The following is an 18,965-nucleotide window of genomic DNA, read 5'->3' as shown; positions in this document are numbered from 1 at the left end:
TGCACAAGGTGGACCCCAGGGATGGCACAGGAAAGGGCAGCGGGAGGGGCCAGGGAGCTCGTTGTCCACCTCCAGGCTTCTTGTACGGGAGAGGGAAACACATGTCCCTCCTATGGAAGCCACTGTTCCCAGGTCTCTCTTAATCCCAACCTGACATGGGGGTCTGTGTTCATGATGGAGTTTGAGGAGCATCAGGACTGTCCCTTTCCTAGACATTTCATCTGACCGTCTACCTTCCAAGTTTGGTCCTACATGGGAGGGATCTACAAGAGTCTCATTGGACACCGGGGTCCAAGGAAGGATGCTGGGTTAAGCTGCAGTGTCTGAACCACTGGTCAGTCCCCTTTCTTCCTGGAGTGGGTGGGAGAGGACAGGGAGGCAGGCAAGCACCATGGAGGAGGGACAGTCTGAAGTCTCTGTCCAACGGGGGGCGGCCCCTGGTGGGGAGGTCACTCCACAATGCTTTCCCAGGAGGTGCTCTGCCCACCCCTCCCCAACCCAGGAGCACCCGCTTGCTCCCTGGGGCCCCACCTTGCTATCTATGTAGGCTTCGGTCCAGGTGATGTCGTGGTCGTGGTTGATGACCATGGGCCGGCTAAGCACATGCAGGTATTCCATCACGTTCTCCTGGGCATCTGCCAGTGTGGAGATCTGCGTGTAGTAGCCTGGTGGGGCAGAGGGTGGCCGTGGACGCGAGGAGCACACCCCCAGCTGCTGACAGCTCTTGGCTGGGAGCTGCCCTGGGTCAGGCACTGGGCGCTGCTTCTCCCGAGGCCACCCTCTCCTGGGGCAGGCACTGGGTGCTGCTTCTCCCGAGGCCGCCCTCTCCTGGGGCAGGCACTGGGCACTGCTTTTCCCGAGGCCACCCTCTCCTGGGGCAGTGATGCCCAGGACATGAAGGCCTGGCCCTGCCTGGACTTGGGAGAACCCCCACCCCCTCAAGATCTAGAGTTGCCCTGGGAGCAGCAAGGCCTCAACTCAGGGCACAAGCCTGCCCCTCACCCCCCGAAGGGCTGTCCTGCAGGGGTGCACCCCATGGCAGACAGCTCTGTCCCGCGTCTTTTAATTTTTTATTTTATATTGGAGTCTAGTTGATTTATGTCTTCGCTGATAGCTCAGTTGGTAAAGAATCTGCCTGCAATGTGGGAGACCCCGGTTTGATTCCTGGGTCGGGAAGATCCACTGGAAAAGGGATAGGCTGTGTTAGTTTCAAGTATATAGCATTCTTCAAAATTTAATTTTTGATTTTATATTGGAACTCCTCACCGCCTGCCCCCCATCCCACCCCTCAGGTCTATTTGCAGAGAGCCTCCCTCTGCCTTTCTCTAACCACAGTCCCCCGTCAGTCATGGGGAGGGGGCTACAGCTGAGGCAAATGCTGTACAGGCTGTGACTGGTTTAGCACGTGCCTGCCCACCATCACCCACAGGACGCTCTCCCCAGCTCTGGGGAGCCAGGCCGCTTTTACTCCCAGGACACCTCTTGTCTCAGACACTTTGATGCCCTTCCTCGCTCTGCACATCTGACTCACGCCTACCACTTCTTTACATCTCACCTTAGATGCACATCCTTCAGGAGGCCTGCCCTGACCCCCCAGATGCAGGATGGCTGCCCTTCACCCACACTTTGGGCAGCCTGTGCCCCTCTGCCCACAGCTCAGTTCAGATTGTTCCCTCACTGACGGCTCACGTGTGTGTCTCCCCGCCCCACCTCCCTGTCTTCCGGACAGAGTCAGGGCCATCCCTGCCGTCCTGACCACGTCCATTTCCCAGGGCTGGGACCGTCCAGAGCAGGTGCTCGGACATCCTGCTGGGGTTGAGGGGCCTGAGTCAGCACTGTGAAGCCTGGATATTGGGTTCTTGCCAGAGAGAGATGAGGGCTGCTACACACAAAGCCTTATTCTACAGAAAGCGATGGCCTGTGCCCTGAGTCTGGAGCAGAACCGAGCCCATAGGCTTCATCTGCAGCAGCTGGAATGGAGGCCGGACACCAGAGAGCACCGACATTGAAGTGTCGGTCCCCCTGTCTGCCTGGTTTTCCATGTGGCAGTTTGGGTAAAACCTCATTTGAAGAGACGGCCCCCCCCTTCTGCAGACCCGAAGTCCCGGCTTCTGGGTGTGTCTTAGGGGGTGTGTCGTGGGGTGAGAGCCCTGCAAGGAGCAATCGGTACCCATCTTGATTGTCTGAGGAGGAAGCGGGTAGATGCAGTCACCTCCGCTTTGGGTTCTGCACCAGAGCCCTGGCTCAGCACCTGTGCTCAGGAGAGGCCCCAGACACTCTGGCTCACGTGGCATCACCCACCTTTGTTGTTGCAGGCGATCCACTTCAAGCGGTCAGCAAAACTCACTTCCCTCCCAATCAGGTAGGTGAAGACTCGGACCTGGTGGACAAGACCTGGTAGGCTCATCAAGTCTCGGCCGCTAGGGACCTGGCTGCATCTGGGTCTAGATCTGGGCTTTGGACTGTGCACTTTCAGCTCTTCTAATCAGGAAGGGCCCGGGGCCTGGGCTCATGGCAGGGAGGATGCCTGCCTGGTGTGGGGGCTCATGGGGGGATGCCTGCCTGGTGTGGGGGTCTGCCTGGTGAGGCTCACAGCCCACAATATTCCACCCCCACCATATTCTGTGCCCTCGAGTGGGGCTCTGCAGTCACCCTAATATTGGAACGTCACCCTGGGTCTCATGGGTCAAGCATGCAGACACGGCTGGAGGAGGCACTCCCCCAGCACCCCCTTCCCCGACACCCCTCCACGGAGGAACCTTGCGGTCTGGCCAGTTGTACTTCTCCAGCACCGGCTCATAGTCTTCCACGGCCCCATCGGTGATCAGCATGATGGCCTGGTTGCACAGGCTTCCTTGCCCGGCCTCTTGGAACTGCGGGGGAGACGTGGTCGTGACTCCCTGCCTCCTCTGCCCCATCCCTGCCCTGTGCTCCCCAACACACATCAGACCTGCTGCAGGATCTGGAAGGCTTCACGGAGGGCTCGGTCCACGACCCCCACACCTTTGACCATCAACTCGTCCACCAGCTGTTTGAAGTGCTGTTAGAGATAAGAAGTTAGATGACGGTTGGCGGTCACTGGGCCTGGGAACTTTCACCCTTGGCGGTACTTTCAGAGGCTGTGCAGAGCTACTTGCCCAGAAGAGCATGACTGCAGGACCCATCCCCTAATTTCACAGCTGGACGTCTGCAGCAGAGGTTTCTCAGAAGCCCCCAGGAGAAGCTGAGAGCCCATGAGTGGCCGGGGGCAAGGCCACCCTCACCCCTGGAAGGAGAAGCCAGACGGGCTCTGGGTACACCCACCTCTCGGTTGTCCCGATCTGCCTGGACCAAGATCCCCTTAAAACAAGGCTCGATGTAGTGGATGTAGTCATTATACTGCAGAGGGCAGAGGGTGGAGGCCAAAGGGCAGAGGGCAGAACACACAGGGTCAGTTTGGCAAGTCAGGGCCCAGTCACAAAGCTCACGACTCACGACTCATGGAGGATCAGGGGTGGGCTCACCCGGGCCCCTGTGTAATATGATTTTGGGGACACTATGCTTTTGGCAGTTTCTCTGAGTAGAGGGAAGGGAGTACAGGGAACAGCAGGGCCTTGACTCTGAACATTCTCTCCCGAGTCCTGGCCTGGGCATCTTCTGGGGAGGCTAGCCAGGTGCCGTCCACCCCTGGAGCTCACAGAGCCCAGGAGTCACCCATCTCTTCTCTCCATTTCTGTCTGTCTGTCCCTTCACTTCATCCTTTCTGGGGGCAGGTGGAGTGGTCCTCAGGAGAATCAGGACCAGGGACTGTGGGCCTCTCCCTCCCGACGTGTCTGGATTCAGGGACAAAGGAAGTGGGAGCCGGGGGTCTCCCATCCTACAGAAAGGAGGGTCTTTCCAGGGTGACGCCACCAAGGGCACAGGGGTGGGGCCGAGTTAGAGGTCTACTTAGAATCTCCTTCATCTTGATCAGACCCCAGACTAGTCTGAGAGCCCAAAGACAGCTGCTGCCTCAGAGAAATGGACATATGCACTTCCCACATGATCTCAGAAACTGTGGACCCCTGGAAGCCCATCCTGGGTGGGAGGCCCTAGCTCCAGGGGACAAAGCCCATAAGTACAGGTCACTCTGGTGCAGGTGGAGGACGGTTTTTCTTGAACAGGAGGCGTGTTTACCGCGATGATGTTCACGAAGTCATTCTCTCCCAACGTGTCCAGGATGGTGGAGACTGTGTGCTTGGCGATGGTCATCCGCAGCCCCTTCATGCTGCCGCTTGTGTCCACCACGATCACGATGTCCTTCGGGGAGGTGGCGGCTTGTATGTACCTTTAGCAGAGGGGGAGAGACAGGTCGGCAGTGGGATAGCCGGAGTCAGAACCACTGTCGGCTAGGTCTCTCTTGTTTCTGTTCAGACTGGCTCAAAGTTCAAGTCAACGCCCAGGCTTGCTTGTGTCTGAAACCACCCAGCTGTTTGGCAGCCATTGTGGGGGCAACGGTTGGGACTGTGCCCATTGAGCGAGCATGTCAGGTGGGGATGGTCGGGTCTTGGTAGTGACCCTTGTCCTCTTTGGTTCAGGCCAGCCTGAGTTCCAGGGGGATCTGACAGTGGGAAGGGAGGGAGCCGGACCCCCCAGACCTGGTTATAGATCTGCCAGAGGAGGGGTGTGGGGGGAGAGGGGATCTGGCCGAGGGTGGGTGTGCAGTCAGCTCAGGGCCCTGGAAGGAGGTGTCGGGAGTCAGGACAGGTGTGGTCGGTCCTGGAGCAGAGCAGCTGTGGGGTGATGCAAACACTCTTCTTCTCTTGTGCTGCGTTAGTTCTGCATACCTGAGGCCCAGGGGTGGGTGCAGAACAGGCCCTGGGGGAGAGCTAGGCAAAACCTGGAGGCTGCAGAAAGACACCAGCCCCAGAGGCTGGGCCCCTGGGGTTGCTTACCAGCCGCGGTTCCGGCAGTCGAAGGTGATGACTCCGTTCTCATCCGGCGTCCACTTGATGCCTGGGGAAAAGAAGGCCTCACTCAGAGAGGCTGCTCCAGAGCCCCAGGCTGGGTGCTGACCCCAGGATGGCCAGGATGTGTGAATGGGGGTGTGTGTACATGTGTGTGCGTGTGTGTCTGTCTGTGTGCATGTGTGTGCATCTTTGTGTCTCCATGTGTGTGGATGGCCCCTGGGGCAGGGCCAGCTGGGGATGTGAGCAGTGTGTGTGGGACCAGTCATCACACCCTATAAACTGAGGGGGCAGCAAGGAGGGAGGCAGCTGATGGACGGACACTCACCCCCAGCTGCCCAGATCCAGAGCTGAGTTCACTTCACAGGTAGGACCCCCAAACTCCTGAACTCCCAGTGGCCGAGAGACACGGGTGAGGCCCGACAGATGTTCCTAAGTGGTTTCCCCACAGATGAAAACCTCTGACTGCAAGCACATGGACCTCTGACTAGGTGAAACCAGATTTTTGTTTTCTTTTCCCTCCCTTTTTTCCTTTATCTTTCCCCCTTTTTCCTTTCTTTTCACACTGTACAACCCCCTTCAGGGCTCACAGCCCACAGGTATAGAGGCCAGGCTGTGGTTGCAGGCTGCAGTTGACTCTGGCATAAGCGCACCAGGAGGAAACTAGACTGGTGATGCTCAAAACCTCACTTGGATGCCAATCAATCTGAGACCTGAGCAGGAATGAGTGGTCTCCCAAGGGCCCTCCCCAGCGTGGCCTTTAACCCCCTTCCCTGAACGCCCTCAGGGAGCTGGAAGCCTTTCCTGCCTTCGCCCTGCTGCACACAGTCCCTCTTCAATAAAGAGCTCTGCTCGCCTACACTTCTTGAGGGAGAGATGTTCATTTCTATGGCCTTGCTTTCCTAGAATCTGGACAGGCCCGGGAACACACATGAGATATTTGTACCAGATAACAGTAAAGGCATCTAATTTGGGGAGATTAAGAAGTCAGGGTGGGGGCAGAGATGTAAGCAGGAGAGTTCTCAGGTGCTCTTTTGACTGTGAAGAGGGTAAAATATGATTTAATTGTAAAACCTTGTGTTACACGTGCCTGATAAATCCCTTTTACACGTTCAGGACTAATGACTAAGTGGAAACAGGAAGAAGTTCAGAAGTGATAGGAAGAAAAAGAATTGGAGGGGGAGAATTTATGAAAAAAAGGTAAATCATTAAAAAAGAAAGGAAGAAGCAAAAAGGAAACAAAAACAAAAGGAGGAGGAGAAATCTAAAAAATAAGATTATAGCATGTCCAAATATATCAATATAATACATGAAAATGTGCTTAACTTGCCAAATAGTAAAAGAGATTGTCAGTTTGAATAAAAATTAAAAAGCTATATGCTATTTTCAACAGATATGGCTAAAACAAAGTGACATAGAAGATTGGAAGTAAAAGGATGGAAAATTATAGATATCAGGCATATACCAACCGAGAGCACACTAATCTCTCTATGAATATAGATGAAATAGACTTAAAAAGCGTGTTGTAAAGGTTAATGAGGAGCAAGCAGACATAAAATCAGTAAAGGCATGGGAAATTTAAATAATACGATTAACAAGCTTCATCTAATGATGTGAGCAGAATTTCTATTGAACAATTAAAGCATCCATATTCTGCTCAAGCACATGTAGAATATTTACAACAGTTGGGAAAGACTAGAGATCTCTTCAAGAAAATTAGAGATACCAATGGAACATTTCATGCAAAGATGGGCTCGATAAAGGACAGAAATGGTATGGACCTAATAGAAGCAGAAGATATTAAGAAGAGGTGGCAAGAATACACAGAAGAACTGTACAACAAAGATAATTAATGACCCTGATAATCATGATGGTGTGATCACTCACCTAGAGCCAGACATCCTGGAATGTGAAGTCAAGTGGGCCTTAGAAAGCATCACTACGAACAAAGCTAGTGGAGGTGATGGAATTCCAGTTGAGCTATTTCAAATCCTGAAAGATGATGCTGTGAAAGTGCTGCATTCAATATGCCAGCAAATTGGGAAAACTCAGCAGTGGCCACAGGACTGGAAAAGGTCAGTTTTCATTCCAATCCCAAAGAAAGGCAATGCCAAAGAATGCTCAAACTACCGCACAATTGCACTCATCTCACACGCTAGTAAGGTAATGCTCAAAGTTCTCCAAGCCAGGCTTCAACAGCATGTGAACCATGAACTTCCAGATGTTCAAGCTGGTTTTAGAAAAGGCAGAGGAACCACAGACCAAATTGCCAACATCCACTGGATCTTCGAAAAAGCAAGAGAGTTCCAGAAAAACATCTATTTCTGCTTTATTTGCTATGCCAAAGCCTTTGACTGTGTGGATCACAATAAACTGTGGAAAATTCTGAAAGAGATGGGAATACCAGACCACCTGACCTGCCTCTTGAGAAACCTGTATGCAGGTCAGGAAGCAACAGTTAGAACTGGACATGCAACAACAGACTGGTTCCAAATAGGAAAAGGAGTACGTCAAGGCTGTATATTGTCACCCTGCTTATTTAACTTATATGCAGAGTACATCATGAGAAACGCTGGGCTGGAAGAGGCACAAGCTGGAATCAAGATTGCTGGGAGAAATATCAATAACCTCAGATATGCAGATGACACCACCCTTATGGCAGAAAGTGAAGAGGAACTAAAAAGCCTCTTGATGAAGGTAAAAGAGGAGAGTGAAAAAGTTGACTTAAAACTCAATGTTCAGAAAACGAAGATCATGGCATCTGGTCCTATCACTTCATGGGAAATAGATGGGGAAACAGTGGAAACAGTGTCAGACTTTATTTTTCAGGGCTCCAAAATCACTGCAGATGGTGATTGCAGCCATGAAATTAAAAGATGCTTACTCCTTGGAAGAAAAGTTATGACCAACCTAGATAGCATATTCAAAAGCAGAGACATTACTTTGCCAACAAAGGTCCGTCTAGTCAAGGCTATGGTTTTTCCAGTGGTCATGTATGGATGTGAGAGCTGGACTGTGAAGACAGCTGAGCACTGAAGAATGGATGCTTTTGAACTGTGGTGTTGGAGAAGACTGTTGAGAGTCCCTTGGACTGCAAGGAGATCCAACCAGTCCATTCTGAAGGAGATCAGCCCTGGGATTTCTTTGGAAGGAATGATGCTAAAGCTGAAACTCCAGTACTTTGGCCACCTCATGAGAAGAGTTGACTCATTGGAAAAGACTCTGATGCTGGGAGGGATTGGGGGCAGGAGGAGAAGGGGACGACAGAGGATGAGATGGCTGGATGGCATCACTGACTCGATGGATGTGAGTCTGAGTGAACTCCAGGAGTTGGTGATGGACAGGGAGGCCTGGAGTGCTGCGATTCATGGAGTCGCAAAGAGTCGGACATGACTGAGTGACTGAACTGAACTGAACTGAACTGATGACATATTAAGCTATTAAACTAGCTCCCAACTAATTTCATACAATCAGCATTATATACACCATGTTCTCTGACTGCAAACAACTGAATCAGAAATTTATAATAATAAGATAAAGCTACAATCCCCATATATTTGGAAATTATAAAACACACTGTTAGATTACTAAAAGTTCAAAGAAGAATTCACAGGAGAATTCAAAAATACTGAGAAGCAAACAACATTAAAACACTCCCCTGACACCAAGAAGCACAGACAAAGACTTCTGCGGGTCAAAAGTCACAGTGAATAGAGTGCAAAGGGAATCCGTGGAATGCAAGGAAAAAGCCAGACTGTAAAGAGAACTCAGTGACAAGAACAGCAAACAACCCAGGACAAAAACGGGCAAGCTTTGTGTCTGCAGACAAGTTGACGGCTCTGGGAGCCCTGATGCAGCAGGAATTCCACCCTGGGGAAGGCAGGAGGGACATGGGAGGTGTCTTCAAGCATTTGAAGGGCTGTTCCACAGAAGAGGGATGAACTTGCCCATTGAGGCTCCAGAGAACTGAAAAGAACCAATGACTTGTTGTGGATTTGGGTAGTGAGACCAGTGACCCTGGTGGCCTGGATGAAATCCGCCTGCAATGCAGGTGCAGGCAGATTTGATCCGAGTTGGGAAGATCCCCTGGAGAAGGGAATGGCAACCCACTCCAGTATTCTTGCCTGGAGAATCCCATGGACAGAGGAGCCTGGCGGCTACGGTCTAGGGGTTGCAAAGAACTGGACACGGCTGAGCGACTAATACTTTCACATGATTTTTTCATGGGAGGGTCCACCCTGGGGAAGCCGTGAGCTCAGGTTGTTTTGTACTCCTCCTAAGAGAAACCCTGGGGGAATGGAACCATCCTTAGGACCCTCAGGACAGGCTGGGGCTGGGGACCTGGGACCCTTGGCTGAAGGGCTTATACCTGGATGAACGTCTCCTTGAGCAACAAAATACAAAGCAACCATAGACTAAAAATAACTGCACATGTGTGCAGTTGAGGCAGATTATGGACAACAAGATATAAAAATACCAAAAACATAACTGCCACTTCTGAAGAACTGAGAGCAAAACCTGGGCACTGCGCACGTCCCCTGCACTCAACTCCACCAAGGTGTGGGCAGACCACACAGGCACCCCTCCAGCCCAACCCTGGGACACACCCCTACCCTCACCCTGATAAAAGGAACCAGCTCATCGCCCGCGGGAGCCAGCAAGGGAACCTGGGTTTTGTTCTTGCTCCCCACTGCTGCAGCCGGGGACCCAAATTTAAAGCCTTGCCTGAATTTCTTATCTGTCTTCTAGTCAATTTCTATTGATTAAGGGAGTAACACTTGTCTCACAAAACAGGGCCATATCAAGGTTTTCTGGAGAGGGGGCTAAAATAAGAGTGGGTGTGAGCTATGGAGGTGAATCCTTTTAAATGAGAAGTAACAGAAGGCAGAGCTCTTGGAGACCTTGTAGAGGGGCTTCTGTTTTCTGTTTGGTCAGTAGACCAGGGAGATTCCCTTGCTGTCTGCTGGGCTGAACACTAGCCAATTCAACCTCGTTCCCGCTGTTGAACATGGACTTTGCCCCATTTCTCCAGCGAGGATGCAGTCTTCTGAAGGTCAGAACTGTTTGGCCCTTCCCTTCTTTCCACCTCCCACATGCTTCTTGCAGGACCAGAGTCCAGGTGGGCATTGATTGGCTATTTTCCGAGGGGTCCAACGGCATAGTTGGTTCATCCCTTCATCAGTTATCACTTGAAAGTGTGCTTCTTGGGTTGCAGCATCACCTTGCTCCCAGAGACAGAGCCTAGAGGACTGTGGAGATGCCTCCCTGGGTCCTCACCTGGGTAGATGCGGAAGAACCCTGTGGAACTGCCGAAGTACTGCCAGGTCAGAGTGGGGTCTCTCTGGAAGTTCTCCACGAAGACAGCGTTCAGAGCTTCGGACATGTAGATTCCATTCAAGATATCTGGGTCTGAAGGGTGAGATTTTGGTGGGGGGGCAACAGGAGAGATGAAATCAGTCTTCACCTGCTGAACATACGTGCACATACAAGCACACACTTGAAAGCACGCAGCCTGCAGCGATGCCATCCACACCCACACTCACTGTCCCCTGACCCGGGGGCCCTGTTTGCTCCCGGAGTGGGGGGGTCTGGTGGGCACCTTTGTTGTAGACATTGGTGGGCAGCTGCACGCTGCTCAGGGTCGTGTTCACCAGCAGGTCGCTGAAGTGCGCGTTGGCCTCTAGGAGGAACTCGGCCCCCAGCTCCACATATGCCCCGCTCGAGTCCTTCTCGTTGAGGAGGACGGAGTTGTAATAGTTGAACTAGGGTGACCAAGAGGGACAGGGGGTGAGAGAGGGTCAGACGGGAATGGCATCCACGTGGACTGAGGAGTCCAGCCACCACTGATTTGGGGCAAGTTTCAAACAGTTGGACTTGATGGTTGATTCTTCGGGTTTTGAAGTAAACTGTCTGGATTATGGCTTCAGTCCCCACTTTGCTTGATGTGTGGACACAGCCAGCATTGGGACAGACAGGCAGACACAGATTCAGGGGAGGTGGACAGATGGAGGTGCCCCCACCAGCACCCTGAGCTCTAATGGGAGTGGGAGGGCTCCTGGGACCCAGAACAGGGTCCCTGCAGGGGGTTTCCCTCTGAAGAGACAGCCTGCAGTCTGGCCCTGGACTGGGCTGCAAATGGCTCCTCAAGGACTCAGAGTGGTTCAGAATCAACCCTCTGGTTCATACATACCTGTGTGGTTCAGAACCAACCCTCACATTTATACACACCTGTGTGGTTCAGAACCAACCCTGCAAGTTCATACACACCTGTGCGGTTCAGAACCAGCCCTCAGGTCCACACATACCTGCATGCATTGAAAGACGATGCTGGGCTTCTCCCCCTCTGCGGGGAGCGAGCTCTGCCCGTGGCAAAGGTCATGAGGAAGGAGGCTTGGCATACGCAAAGGCAAGATCAAGCCTCAGGAGTCTCCCTGGAAATTCTTGAGCATGTACCCCCAAAACCAGAGTCTGCCTACTTTCTGCTTTGTGCTTTCACCTACACCTCTGACTTTACGGGGGGGCGCTGTCCCCCACTACCTCTCTCTGAAAAAAGAGTTAGCTTACAGCTCCAGTTAATAATTCCTGGGTGTGACAGTGTTTCAACCTACAAACTCCTTTGGAAATCCTCTAGCCTGCCTGAAGAGGTTTTTCTGGCCACATGTGATTGTTCAGAGCCTCCCAACTGTGAGAGGCAAGAGATGTTTTAAACTGTCTAAACAGAGATTCCTTTGAGTAGTTAAAAGATTGATTAGAAATTGTATTGGTGAAGGGTTTTTCACTTGTTGGGCCAATGTTTGCTGCTAAGTCTCCATATCCCTTACCTGCTGTGTCCCTGGCAGTGTATTGATTAATATGATTGGTGTAAGTAGTAGTTTTAATGTTTGTAACCTTGGACCCTTGAGTTAATTCTTTTTCTTGTTGTAGCCCACCACACCTTTGCCCTATAGGAATGCAACTTTAATGCTTTTGGAGGGTGGCGCCTGACTAGTTATCTTTAGAGACAAATAAGTTTTCTGAAGAAAGGGTCTTAAAATGTTAACAGGCCTCTGGGCCAGAAGATGATGCAAATCACCTAAACTTTTGCATATGATAAGTTTGCAGGAAGAAAGCCTGGCTTACTGCATGACTCTACCCCTTCCCCCATTATCCTCTATGCATAACTTAAGGTATAAAAACTACTTTGGAAAATAAAGTGCAGGCCTTGTTCACCGAAACTTGGTCTCCCCATGTCGTTCTTTCTCTCACCTTCTGGCTGAATTATTCAGCCTCTTTTCTCCACTGAATTTCCTCACTGAGCTATCCTTATTTCAGCCTCTTTTCTCCACTGAATTTCCTCACTGAGCTATCCTTATTCTATTACTCTTTATATCCTTAATTAAAGTTTAATTAAGCAGTTGTTTCCTGATCCTTGCCGACGCCGTCCCCGCTTTGAATTCCCTGGATCCACCGGGGCTGGACTCCGGCACCCCCCCACCCTCGCCCCATGTCCTGTCCTCAGGGGATCCAGCCTGAAGGGCTTCGGGACTTTAGCTGTCGTAACTCCCAGGGCTGTGGGGCAGGAGGACTCACCACCAGGGACTCGTTGAATTCGTGGTTCAGGTCGGCCTCCTCAGCAGCCTCCACCAGATTCTGCGGTGGGGACATGAGAGGGAGAGTGAGCGGGGAAAGGAGGCCGGGGACCCCATAAGGTCCACTCCCAGGGGTCCACCCACGAGAACTGGGGACAGACACTCAGACCAGCGCCTGCACACGAACGTGCACAGCAGCGCTAGTCTCAGTGGCCAAAAGGCAGATGCAGGTCACAGGACAGGAAACCAGTCTGCAAGGCGACACCCAGGGTCCTTTCAGCTACACAGCGTTCCAGGGACGGTCAGACACAGAAGCCTGGGGACACAGCCCAGAGGTCAGCCGTGGCCAGGGGCCAGCAGGACTTTTCAAGGCAGTGAAACTACTCTGTGATCTATGGCAGTGGTACATGTCATTATATGTTTGTCCAAACCCTTGGGATGCACACCCGCAAGAGTGAACCCTCAAGCACACCATGGACTTCAGGTGACAATGACACATCACTGTCAGTTTGTTGACTGTACAGGTCACCACCTGGTGGGGTGTTGGTAGCTGGGAAGGCTGTGTTTGTGAGGGCAGGGGAGTAAATGGGAACTCTGTGCTTTCTTCACAATTTTGCTGTCCACCTAACACTGCTTTAAAAATTAAAGTCATTGGGTCTTCCCTGGGGGTTTAGTCGTTAAGACTCTGCTTCCACTGCAAGGGGTTTGGGGCTGATCTCCAGTTGGGGAACTAAGATCCCACGTGCTTCATGGAGCAGCCAAAAATAAATAAAATATATTAAAAAATATAAAGAGGAGTTCTCTGGTGATCCAGTGGTAAAGACTCCAAGCTTCTGGTAGAGGGGCCGTGGGTTTCATCTCTGGTCAGAGAACTTGATCTCACATGCTGCAACTAAGACCCAGTGCAGCCAAATAAATAAACAAATAACTTAAAAAAAAGATAAAGGAAAGAAAAGGTGCAGTAAATAGAAGTAGAGACACAGCAGGGCATTTATTACCAGGAAGATGGGATTTTACATCATTTGCCACCCTCTGGGTCTCTCTTTATCCTCCTGTGAACTGGGCAGAGCAATCCTTGCTGCCCTGCACCCAACCCTTGTGGCCGAGGGCAAGATGAAGAAGTTCCACGGGGCAAAGGTTATTTAGTGCTGCTCTGCAGGAGATTCCCCATGGCACCCTCATGGACGGTCTGTGGCTGTGACCCTGGAGGGAAGGGGGAGGAGGGGAAGAAGGGAGGAGGGGAGAAGGGGGATGGTGGGGAGGAAGAGGGGAGGAGGGCAGGAGAGGGCGGGGAGGGGGTTCACTTCACAGGCAGTCAGTCACCCCATGGTCCTCCCACCCTCCGCCCTCACCCACCATTTACTCAGTGGTGACTCCTGGGCCCTCACTCTGCACCCCGTCCCACCACTGAACCTGAGATCATGATGCAGGTCCTTCTCAACACCATGGGCTGACCCTCCAGCCCTGGACGCTGTTCCCTAAGGCAGGGCACCCACTCCAGCCCTCCTCTCTCTCCCCTTGCCCCCACCCCACCTCCTCTTTACAAGGGTCTGGTGGCTCACAGAGCTACAGGGCGGAAGGTGATGTGGGTGGGAGGGCCCAGGGTGGGTGTTTGGTGTCTGGGGTGGGCGGACCCCCAGCCCCCAGGCTGAGCACCTGGACAGCCTCCACTTTCCTGCGGAGCATGGTCTCCATGTCCTCTGAGAACTTCCTCACCAGCTCCAAGCCGTCCACCTCCTTGATCTTCAGACTGGACTCCACGTCCTTGTATTTCTGTTCAGGAGACACATAGAGACACACACCTGTTTTCTGGGACCCAGAAGTCCACCCGGATGGCTAGCAGTCTCCGCCCACCCACTGGATGTCCACACCGGGGCCAGGATGGCCTTGTCTCCTCCAAAACCTCCCCTGCAGATGACAAGTGGCTTCTCTTATCAAACGTCCTTTGATTCACATCCGTCAGAGGGAGAGGTTGAGGCCCAGAGAGGTTGTGAAACTCAACTGAGGTAATATAGCTGCTCAGGGGCTGGGCCTCCACATGCTGCCTCCAGGGATGGCTCTCCAGGGCTGCGAGGCCTGAGATCTTCGTGTGCCCCCCACAGCCTATGAGCTGCAGGGCTGGGCACTGCCTGACCCTCGGCCAGTGAGCCTGGGCGCTAAGAGGGCCGCTGAGTCACTGTCTGGGCCCTGGGAAGCCACCTGGGCACGAGTTACTTAGTTCCCCAAACTGCAAGTCCATGGCTTTTACCCCAAACAGTCATGGCTCCAGCTCCCTCATGAGTCAGAGGAAGGAGAAAATCAGAGGAAACTTGCTTGGCTGAGGAGCTGGTGTGGCAGTGGGGAGAGTGAGGGGAGTCGGGGGGAGCTGGCATTGCTACCTGCCCGGGGCCAGGACAGCCGGAGGGGACAGGCATGACCTTAAAAGCAAGAGGCTCCTTTCAGCAGTGCTTAAGAAACAGTCTGAAGCTGCAGAGGGGATAAGATGGGGAACATGGACACTCGGCCATGGGCAGTGGGACAGTAGCAACCTCCTTTGTGATGGTCTGGAAGTCGCGATGCCAGGGGGACTGGAGCTTGAGGGGTCTAGTGAGAAGCTGGTGGGTCATCTTTAATCGACAGAGCAGTGAACTACTCATGGGGGGTGGTGGCCAGCTCCTGCCCAGGGGTCCTGCAGCCAGGACACCGTGGCAGGCAGGGTGGAGCACTGAGTGGGCGGCTCTCCACTGGCCCCTCCCTGCTCCCCAATGTGGGGCCTGCATTTGGCCCACCCACTCCCTCTCCCGTTAGTCCCTCACCCCCACAACCTCTTGTTCCCTGATCCCATCTCAGTGTTGGCTTCCTGGCCCCTGAGCTGACATCCCACCAGCTTGCTCTGTGTCTCGGGCAAATCGTTCCTCTCCCTGGGCCTCAGTTTCACCATCTGAAATGGGGATTGGATTAGATGACCCCCAGGGCCCTTCACAAGCACAGACATCCTGCTTCCCCACCTGGACGGAGTCCCTGGCTCTGACCACCTGGCTGACTGCCCAGCTGCCCTGGGTGGCACTGACCTTCTGCAGCAGGAGGGAGCCTGAGTACTTGGTGACAGTGTCATACAGGTCCCGGCCAAAGGTGTCTGCCCACAGCTTCACTCTGCCAGACAGAAGGAGTACATGTGTGCATGCATGCACTCACACACACATGCACGCACACATGAATGCACACACACGCACATACACACACGGAGACACAAAGATGCACACACGTGCTCACACAGAGACAGATGTACACACGCATGTGCAGACGCACATGTGCATGTATGCATGCACACACAGAGACAGATGCACACATGCGTGTGCAGACACACATGCATGTACACATGCACACACGTACACAACCCATCCACACACCCTTGCACACACATGCACACACATGCACGCATACATGCACACACATATACACACAGGGAGACACAAAGATTAACTCATGTACACACACATGCACATGCACACACATGTATGCACACACACATAGACACAAAGATGCACACATGCACGTACACACACATGCACACACATGTACACATGCATGCAGACATACCCAGATAGATGCACACAGACTCATGTACACAGGAAGCCTGTGTCTACACGCAGAGACACCCACTGTTGCACATACACAAACCCACACTATCATGCAGGGACACATATAACATAGACATACACGTAGATATGGACACACACAGGCACACACACAATTACACACCGACGTACACCCAGGAGAACACACCAACACAGTCCACCCCCTGTAGGGCAGGGACCCAGGGGACCCGTCAGGACTCAACAGTTACACTATGATCAGAACACCTTGGCTAGGACCCCGCTGAGGGGCAGAGCTGGCCACCCGGATCCAAGCCCTAACCCCACACCCCGAGGGCTAGAGAGAAGGGAGCGAGGCTGGGGGTGGGCAGGCTGGGCGGGAGACCCTGAGGACGCGCACAGATGCAGCTTCTCGGCCAGCTGTCCTCCAGCTGCCCCTTGCAGGGTCACCCCGGGGCCACGACTCCTCTTCTAAAGCCTTGGTGGAGGGTGTGAGGCAGAGAGGCCGAACCTCTGGGCTGTGTCTGGGAGGTTGGGGCCACAGGCAGGTGACAAAGTAGAGGTGGGACCCTCTCCGTGGGGACAGTGAACCGCAAACCTCGTGATCGGCTCAGCCCCACACAAACCCTGGGCATCCGTGGGCTGCAGGGCCCCCTTCTGTAAGACCAAGGCTGACAGCAATCTGACTCGTGCTGGGCTCAGGTGTGATGAACAGGCAGCCCTTTTAGTCCAGGATGCTCTGCACCCATCCCAACTGGAACTGGATTTAATGGAGCCACCAGAACTAAGCACCAAAGACCAGACACCCCTAGAGAGCCACATAGTAGCTTATACACAGTTGTGAATGACTGGAAGCTTCCCTGGAGCTGCTCTTAGTGACAGAATGTAGGACTGGGGCCAAGAGGGAGGCAGACAGGTGTAAAAAGGGAACGGGGGACCCCCCTTCACTCCCCCTGACTCCTGGCTGCACAAGCTGGTGGTCAGTTTAGGCCTGTTTACCCTCATAATGTTGAGATGTGGGTTTCCTGGCAAATCCTTGGGGGACCCTGATGGTCACTTCCAGCAACTCGGCTCCCACTCCAACCGCTCATCCTGCGATCACCCCGCAGGTGCTGGGGGTGCCAGGAGTCATGGGGGCCTCCATGACCAGGTCTGGGGAGGGGGTAGGGGTGGGGCCCCAAATGGCAGAGGTTTGGGGAAGAGAAGAAGTTCACAGGGGAAATGGACAGGGGGACTGGGTGGCTGAGCCCCAGGGGAGCTGGAGGGGGGCGAGGACTGAGATGGGCTGGGGAGGAGAGGGAGGAAAGGGTCTCTGGGGCGGGGGGCTGGCCTCGGGACTTACTTTTCCACAGGGATCCTGACCTGCCCCCATGTGGGGGACAGGGACGTGCTGGACAGCAGGCACAGGAGGATCGCCGTCTTCCGCAGGGAGGCCCAGGTCACAGGGATGGGGCTGGGGTCTGTGTGGTTGCTGGGGGGCCCAGGCATGGTCCCCATGTGGGATGAGGCTGGGGAGCAGCCTCAGACCCTGAGCTTTGTCTGCCCAGACCCCTCACAGGGCCCCACACCTTCTGCTTCTGGGTCTGGACAAGCCTGTGGTTCCCCAGCTTCCAGTAGGGTCCTGGCTGCAGTGTCTGTGCGTAAAGAGGGGGCTCCCCTGTCTGTCCCGCAGAGGGGTGGCCCCACCTGAGCAGCAGGCTCCCAGGAGAGGGGCTGACAGGAGAGGCTGGAACAGAATGAGCCAGTTAATCCGCCGGCCTCTTCTCTAATCCCCGCCCGGCAGCAGGAGGGTGGAGTCAGGGACCTCAGTGGGATTATCCTGGTTTCAGAAGTGGGGGCTGGCTCACCACCCGTGAGTCTCAGCCTCCCGCGTCACAGAGGCAGACCAGCCCCTGGACCCAGGAGACGATGCAGCGACCCTGACCTTGTGACGAATCTGCTCCTGAAAGCTCAGAGCCATCCTGGGGTCCATGTGAGCATCCCCATTTGCTCAGGGAGGCGAGGGAACAGGGTGTCTCTGCGTGGGCTCCCACGTACAGCCTGCTGCCTTTGACCAGGTCACAGGTAATGTCCATAGCCAATGGCCCCAAGTCCCCCACGTCTCACCTGGTTCTAGGTCGGGGACCCATTTTCTGGGAAGCTCCAGCACCCCACCCCCCACTCCTCCCGCCCCACCCCTTGCACAGATCCAGCCCCTAATGCACGTCCAGCCGCTGCTGGTCAAGGCCTACGTCCATCTGCATCTCAGGTCCTCTGTCTGATATCCCCCATCCTAGGTGGAGCTGGGGGAACTGTGGGCCACAGGGGTCCAGCCCAGAGGAAGCCGAGTGGGATACAATGAGTCTGGCTTGTGTAGCCACCTAGACCGTTGTCTTCAGCCACCCTGGTAGGGTGGCTCCAGGGACACTCACCGCCTGCCCTCAGGGCTGCTGCCCCACAACAGGACCACCCCTCAGAAGCAGCGTGACCACCTCACAGCACCCCCCCACTGGCAATGTGCGGGAGGGGAGGGAAACAAGCTTGTCTGCAGAAGATTCTACCCACGATGGAACAAAGTGGTCGGTGAGGGACCTGGTTCTCTCCAGGCCTGGTGCTCCTGTTAGGAAGCAGTCGACACTGATTGCCCATAATTATAAACATGACATATGCTGTCTTCTCTTCTGACAGGAATTGCATACAGCAGGATTTGATGAAAATTCTTGTCTCTGGGGGCCCAAACTGGCAATAGTGTCTTATGAGGCCACATCCACACCTGCCACCGGTCAGAGTGCTTCTTGGTTGGTGCATCTTGTCCTGATCAAACTCGCTGCTTCCTGCAAAACGGGGCGTGGGGCTGCCACAAAAGCAGAGAAATGCCTGGAGAAGCAAGGGTTCCCAAAACAAACTCCTGTGCATTT

General features: G+C 53.7%; 1 protein-coding gene across 1 annotated transcript in view; it reads right to left on the bottom strand.

The window, feature by feature from the left end:
• The window catches only part of CACNA2D4 (calcium voltage-gated channel auxiliary subunit alpha2delta 4), a 70,028-nt gene extending 52,472 nt beyond the window's left edge, over positions 1–17,556 (bottom strand). The window contains exons 1-13 of the mRNA XM_055579685.1: positions 17,411–17,556; positions 15,544–15,625; positions 14,150–14,266; positions 12,495–12,554; positions 10,525–10,687; positions 10,203–10,334; positions 4,914–4,974; positions 4,156–4,306; positions 3,304–3,378; positions 2,951–3,040; positions 2,760–2,873; positions 2,302–2,380; positions 532–665 (exon numbers count right to left, since the gene is read on the bottom strand). Coding sequence (XP_055435660.1) covers positions 532–665; positions 2,302–2,380; positions 2,760–2,873; positions 2,951–3,040; positions 3,304–3,378; positions 4,156–4,306; positions 4,914–4,974; positions 10,203–10,334; positions 10,525–10,687; positions 12,495–12,554; positions 14,150–14,266; positions 15,544–15,625; positions 17,411–17,556 — 1,404 coding nt within the window. The remainder of the gene's footprint in view (positions 1–531; positions 666–2,301; positions 2,381–2,759; positions 2,874–2,950; positions 3,041–3,303; positions 3,379–4,155; positions 4,307–4,913; positions 4,975–10,202; positions 10,335–10,524; positions 10,688–12,494; positions 12,555–14,149; positions 14,267–15,543; positions 15,626–17,410) is intronic.
• Positions 17,557–18,965: the final 1,409 nt, after the last annotated feature.

Source organism: Bubalus kerabau, chromosome 1 (genome assembly GCF_029407905.1).
Source record: "Bubalus kerabau isolate K-KA32 ecotype Philippines breed swamp buffalo chromosome 1, PCC_UOA_SB_1v2, whole genome shotgun sequence".
Lineage (NCBI taxonomy): Eukaryota > Metazoa > Chordata > Mammalia > Artiodactyla > Bovidae > Bubalus > Bubalus kerabau.
Note: the sequence above shows the minus strand (reverse complement) of the source record. Positions and strands in the feature narration are given on the sequence as shown.